At 48.5% G+C, this 6,259-nt stretch overlaps 1 protein-coding gene across 1 annotated transcript; it reads left to right on the top strand.

Moving 5' to 3' along the window:
• The first annotated feature begins 1,597 nt into the window (after nt 1-1,597).
• Nucleotides 1,598-2,734, top strand: PAQR9 (progestin and adipoQ receptor family member 9). The gene has a single exon (XM_084842032.1). The coding sequence runs from the start codon at nt 1,598-1,600 to the stop codon at nt 2,732-2,734; it is 1,137 nt and encodes a 378-aa protein (XP_084698158.1).
• Nucleotides 2,735-6,259: the final 3,525 nt, after the last annotated feature.

The following is a 6,259-nucleotide window of genomic DNA, read 5'->3' as shown; positions in this document are numbered from 1 at the left end:
AAAACACTGGATTTGTTGGTTTTTTTGGCAAGGAGAAAGGAAACACTAAGTCCCAAAATTGGGCCATATTGTCTGCCAGACAACAGACCTGCTTAATTCAGCTTTTTAAATCCACCTGTCAATGGCCAGAGAGGTTTACAATACTTCTTCCCTTCTGTCACCTTTGTTGTTCTGATTATGTAACTGTACTGATTACATAACTGCACAGCTGATAAATGTACAATCTCCCTAAGAATCATCAACGCAATAGCCATTACTTTGATGCCCAAGGTGGCTGTGTATTCCCATCTGGCATCGAAAATTGGTTTTTATGTTACAAAGCATAGGTTGAGTGTCTACCAATCGGTTTCATAATTTAAAATAGTATCTTTATTAATTGCACAATGCAGGGTCATCCTATAAGTTAATTATCATGGCACTGGAAATATTTTGACAAAGCATACTAGGCTTACAAAGAAATCCAGTTAACATTTTACACTGTTGGATCTCTTAAGGATTTGCCATGCCATTCTCTTATTTGTTCAAAATGGCTGTATGTTCTGACACTGAAGTATGTGCTTGGCCCTTCTGTGTTTGTTGTTGTCAGAAGCACAGCACAGCCCTATGCAGAACTAACGCCGACTGTACTCGATGGGAGTAAGTGTGGGCAGGATCTAATTGGATCATATACTACGTTTATTATTGAATGCAGTTCACAAATGTCTTTGGGGTGGGGGAGTGGGCCTAACCCGAATTGTTCTGTGTGTGTTTTTAACTGCACTGCCAAATTGTGGCTCTGTATGTCTCTCATGCCAGTCCCTGCTTCCTGCCCCCTTGACAGCTGCAGGACAGTTTTCAAGTAGGGAGGCTGGCTACACAGCGACCTCCGAGGTAAGCCGTGTGAGGAGATTGGGTTACAAGAGGACAGCGCAGCGGAGGGAGCGCAGAAGGGCTGCCTCTTCTTGGGCGGGATTTCGCCTACTGTTTAGAGAAAGGAACAGATGGGGAGGAGGGGGCGGGCGGCCGGTCGGTCGGAGGGGCGGGGCGGTGGGATGTCCTTGCCGGCGTTACAAATTAATCGGGGCTCCCAGGGAGCTGAAAGGCGCCGCGGTCTTTGCTCCCGTCGGGGGGGCATCAATCATTAAGCGGCGGCTTCGGCGTCTCCTCCAGGGCGCAGCTGGAAAAGGGGAAACTCTCCGGAGAGGGCTTGAGGAAATCGCAGCCGAGAGGGGCGTCCTGCTGGGCCACCACTGACAATCCTTGACCCGGGCGCGCCTGGCGAGGCTCGAATTACTGCGATGCTCTTGCCGCACCGGGTCGCGTCTGCCGCGCGCTGGCTGGGGGCGAGTGAGGTTGCTGCCGCCGCCGCCGCTCGCCTGCTGCCCTTGCTGCAATGAATGATGCCGGCGGAGGCGGTTGCCACCGCTGCTGCTCCTGTGGACGAATCCATTGCAACTCCTGCAGCAGCAGCGGGGAAAGCGGCATTGCCTTTGTGAGCTTACATCACAATCCCGGCTCGGGCTGCTGCTGCTTCTCCAAGCAGCAGCGCGGAGGCGGCTCGCCTCTCGGCAAGCCCGTCGGCGGCCGGCAGCGGCAGCACGCGCGAGCGGGGAGGACGATGCCCGCGGGCGGAGCGGGCGAGGGCCAGGCGCCCCGCGGAGCCGGCCCGCCGGAGCCCGCTCGTCCGCGCGCTCGCGCGCGGCGCCCTCCCGCCGCCTCGCGGCCTCGGCGGGGCGGCGCGCTGCTGCGCTGGGACGAGGTGCCCGACGACTTCGTGGAGTGCTTCATCCTGTCGGGCTACCGGCGGCTGCACTGCACGGCGCAGGAGTGCCTGGCGTCGGTGCTGCAGCCCACCAACGAGACGCTCAACTTCTGGACGCACTTCATCCCGCTGCTGCTCTTCGCCGCCCGCTTCTGCCGGCTGCTGCTGCTGCGCGGCGCCGGCGCCGACCTGCCCTTCCACCACGCCGCGCTGCTGCCGCTGTGGTGCTACGCGTCGGGCGTGCTGCTCACCTTTGCCATGAGCTGCACGGCCCATGTGTTCAGCTGCCTCTCGCTGCGCCTGCGCGCCGCCTTCTTCTACCTGGACTACGCCTCCATCAGCTACTACGGCTTCGCCAGCACGGTGGCCTATTACTACTACCTGCTGCCGGGGCTGAGCCTGCTGGAGCCGCGCGCGCTCAGCCGCTACCTGCAGCAGCGCCTGGGCTGGCACGTGGACTGCCGCGCGGCCCTGGCGGCCTACAGCGCGCTGGTGCTGCCCGTGGCCTTCGCGCTGGCCGTGGCGTGCACCGTGGCGTGCTGCCGGAGCCGCTCCGAGTGGTGCGCCTACCCCTTCGCCATCCGCACCTTCGTCTTCGTCATGCCGCTCAGCATGGCGTGCCCCATCATGCTGGAGAGCCTCCTCTTCGACCTGCAGGGCCACAACCCCACCCTCTTCGCCTACTTCTACCGCCGCTACTTCTGGCTGCTGGTGGCCGCTTTCTTCAACGTCAGCAAGATCCCTGAGCGCATCCAGCCGGGCCTCTTCGACATCATCGGCCACAGCCACCAGCTCTTCCACATCTTCACCTTCCTCAGCATCTACGACCAGATGTTCTACGTCGAGGAAGGGCTGCAGCACTTCCTGCGAGAGCCCTCGCCCGCCTCGCCCACCTTCGCGGGCACCGTGGGCTACATGCTGCTCTTGCTACTGTGTCTGGCTCTGGTCGTCCGGAGGTTTTTAAACGTCCAGGAAGCCTGCAAAGACGACTGAGGTATCCTTCCTTTAGGGGGTTTCTGTTGAGCTTCTTATTGCAATCACTGATGGTTTCTAGAGGCTGTTGCTGCTGCAAAGCTCTACAAGGCTGACTCTAAAGAAGCCCTGGTACCTTTCAACGGAAGGTACTAACAGAAAAGAGCACTAGCACTGAATTTGTCCAGTCAAGCACTGAACTCCTAGAAAACTGCATTTTCTCTTGAAACACATTTAGGTTCTAAGGAAAAGCACTCAGACCACACAGTACTGTATACAACTTAATTCTATTTATTGCTGCTTAGCATACAAAGAGAAGCCATTTCGGACTATTGCTTGAAATCTCCTGCGGCCTGATCCGCAGTGCATTATTTGAAAGTAAGCCTCGTTGACTTACCTCCAGCTAATGTGCTTAGGATCAGAGTTTCAGAGGAACAATATGCATGGGCCGCGTGAATGCTAGCTACTGATTTCAGATTGTCTACTCTAGCAGATGTTCTTTCAGTTAGCAATATGCGGTAGACCTGCACTGACGAAAAACTGAGATTTAAAAACAGTGCAATTTTTATGTGCACTGTGCAATTCCTTGGCATATTATGCACTCAAGGGTATGTGTGTATGTGTGCGTTTTCTGTTAAAGTGTTTTGAAATCATATGCACTGGAACTGGGTTTTCAGCACAAGAAAAGTGAGATCTGTTTCTTTCTGCATTAACAGCCTTGACCCAAAGGCAAATACAGACCTTAACATGGTATGTGTAAGAGATGTCTTTAAGTAACTGAATTACAGTGGGGCCAGGTTATAGTTTGATCAGAAGCTGTTGGTCTTACGGTGAGAACAAAGCTTGAACAGTTAATATAACCATCTTAACAACCCACACATATAAAGCCTGCTTCTCATAATATGCTTTGTACTCTGGTCCTGACCCCAGTTACAAAATACATAGCATGTCCGTTATGAAAGGTGTGCGTGTTTATAACTGGCGCATGGGTCGAAAGAAGAGCTGCAATCAGTGTCTCTTTAGAACTAACGCAGTGAGTATCAGAAACGGGTTACAAAAGTCCTACAAAAAGTAGCACTAATACAGGACCAAATCATCAAGTTTATGAAAGTGTGTCAGAATCTGTTTGTGCTGTCAGTTACCCTGGAATATCAGCCACTGAACTCACATCACCTTCTGATTTGTTTTTACGTACAGTGGGGTGAGTCAGAGTTGAGCTGAGAGAGAGAAGAGCTTTGATGTCAAATTCTTGCTTCATCTCTCTTTCGTACCTGGATATGTGTGACGACAGCAGGGTTGTTATCTCCTAGTGGTAGAGCTTACAGTTTCATAGAGACACATGGGGTGCATCCAGACAGAGGGCTCCTAATGCTACCAGTCGAAAGGCATTGTGGAGCTGTTCCATCTTTTCTTCTTTAACAGATTTTTTTCTGGTAAGACAAAAGATGGAAGAAGAGATAGGAATGCACAGGAGGGCTACAAACTGAAGATGAAATCATCTGGAAATGCACACATACCCTGCTGCCCCGTAAAATTCTGTGAATGATGCAATTGCATAATAAAAGCCTTGTCTGGAAGCACTCTATTAAAACCTATGGATAGCCCAGGATATTCGACAAGTCCATAAAAGGTGCTGGAATTTATGTTCATATTGACATCATATTAACTCAGGACTATGACTTTGATACAACTTCTGAATGTAAATTGTGTAAACAAGTCATCAATAAACCCCATAAAAATACAATTCATAGATGTATAGAGTTAAAATCCAAAACTATACTGAGAGAATGGTGGAAGTAGAGAGAGCCCGCAGTTTGTATTTCAGGAAGAAAATGGCACTTTAAAAAGCCTAACAGATTTATTGTGGTATGAGCTTTAATGAACTGGAGCCAGATGCATGAAGTGTTATCGCCTATTGGCATGGGTATAGAGCAGCCTTCCTCAACCTGGAGCCCTCCAGATGTTTGGAACTATAACTCCAGTCATCCCTGACCATTTGCCATGCTTGGGCCAATTGAAATTATAGTCTAAAATGTGGAGGTCACTAGGTTAGGGGAGGCTGATATAGAGGGTGGCAACTTTGAAATAATTTTAGATTTTTGAAAAATGGTACATTTTTTGAAAAGTTGTACACTGCTTTGATGGGTTTTTAGCAGATAAGGTGACACATAAATGTTAATAACAAGAAGAAGAAGTAGGGTCAAAAAGACGTTAAATGCAGGCAAGGCGGTCTGTGCCATTTCTGTTTGAAGTTCCGATGTATACAAGATAAGTACAGGGGCCACTTGCAATACCAGTAATAGGAGATAACACAATCTTTCTAGCTTTATTATTCTAACTGGATACCCATAGTGGGAGAGAGACCCTTGGGTCCAGTTGAGCCCCAAATGAATAGAATCAACCTTACAGGATCAATTCTAGTTTGACAGTTTTCCACTGGAGTTTCCTGTTGAAGATCTTTTGCTGAAGAGCAGTGACTTTCAGGTTAGAAGCAAAGTATCTTGGGAGATTCATTTGCTTATTCATTTAGACAGTTGATTGCTCAATTTGTAATAAAAATGATTCTCAAAGTGGGGTGCAGTGTTTAAAAATATTAAAAATGCAAATATAATAACACTACAATAAAACTGCAGGACAACAGGATAAAACGAAGGGCTGGCATTGAAAAAAACAAAGCAGTAAACCAAAACAAATAATAAAAAGCCTGTCTAAAAAGTTAGATCTTAACTTCCTGCATAGCCTCCAAGGGGGGGGGGGTGTTATTAAATGTTCTCTCACTGTTTTCTGAAAGTTCCTAATTTTGATGTCAGATTTGTGTCTGTTTATTCCTAGGTAGACATCAAAAAGGCATTGTTTTCAGGTGATTGCATATATCATGTTAGAGGATGAGCAGGAGAATGACCCTGATGGAGTGTTGCTGTTGTTTGGTCCTGTAATAATCTTGTCTGTATGGATACCATGACAGAGTTTGCATATGAATGTGTTGCAGAGCCTGGTCTCTGTGGGTTTGTGTTTCTGGTAGGTGTCCTCTTGTTGATAAGTAGCTGTTTTAGATTAGGGAGCTGTCTGTGAGTGAGGACAGAACAGTCACCCAAGGATTAGAAAACAGAAGTATCACTGTCCAAAATGGGCGTATGTCATCTCACAGGCCTTAGACAGAGGCCTATGCTTACTTGCAAACAATACCCTTCAGTGGTCTACCTAGCACAAAGAGGTCAGTCCTCCCAAAGTCTGTAAACATCTACTATTAAAAATGGCAGCATTTAAAAACCAGTGGAGGATCTCCCAGGACACTCTGTTGCTTACCTGAAAATCACTATTTTCCATCAATAACAACTACTTCCTAGGGAGAACACAGCACAAAGTTTCCGAACTAGCATGTATCAGATGTTTGATCCTATTAATTTAGGAGCAAATTGGAACCAAAGTTTTCTCTTCCACCCCAGGCGTTTACATAGCATTGCAAACCTTAGAAGATTGTGTTGTCACCAATTACTGCAGTTGTGAATGGTCACTGTGTTTATTTTGCATACACCTGAGCTTTTC

The sequence above is a fragment of the Heloderma suspectum genome, chromosome 3 (genome assembly GCF_057233095.1).
Source record: "Heloderma suspectum isolate Gila_16-S chromosome 3, 16-S_ref, whole genome shotgun sequence".
NCBI lineage: Eukaryota > Metazoa > Chordata > Lepidosauria > Squamata > Helodermatidae > Heloderma > Heloderma suspectum.
The sequence above is the reverse complement of the archived record's forward strand: the minus strand, read 5'-3'. Positions and strand labels throughout refer to the sequence as shown.

Coding starts and splice junctions, on each gene's coding strand:
- PAQR9 (XM_084842032.1), top strand. CDS start 1,598: ATGCCCGCGGGCGGAGCGGGCGAGGGCCAGGCGCCCCGCGGAGCCGGC.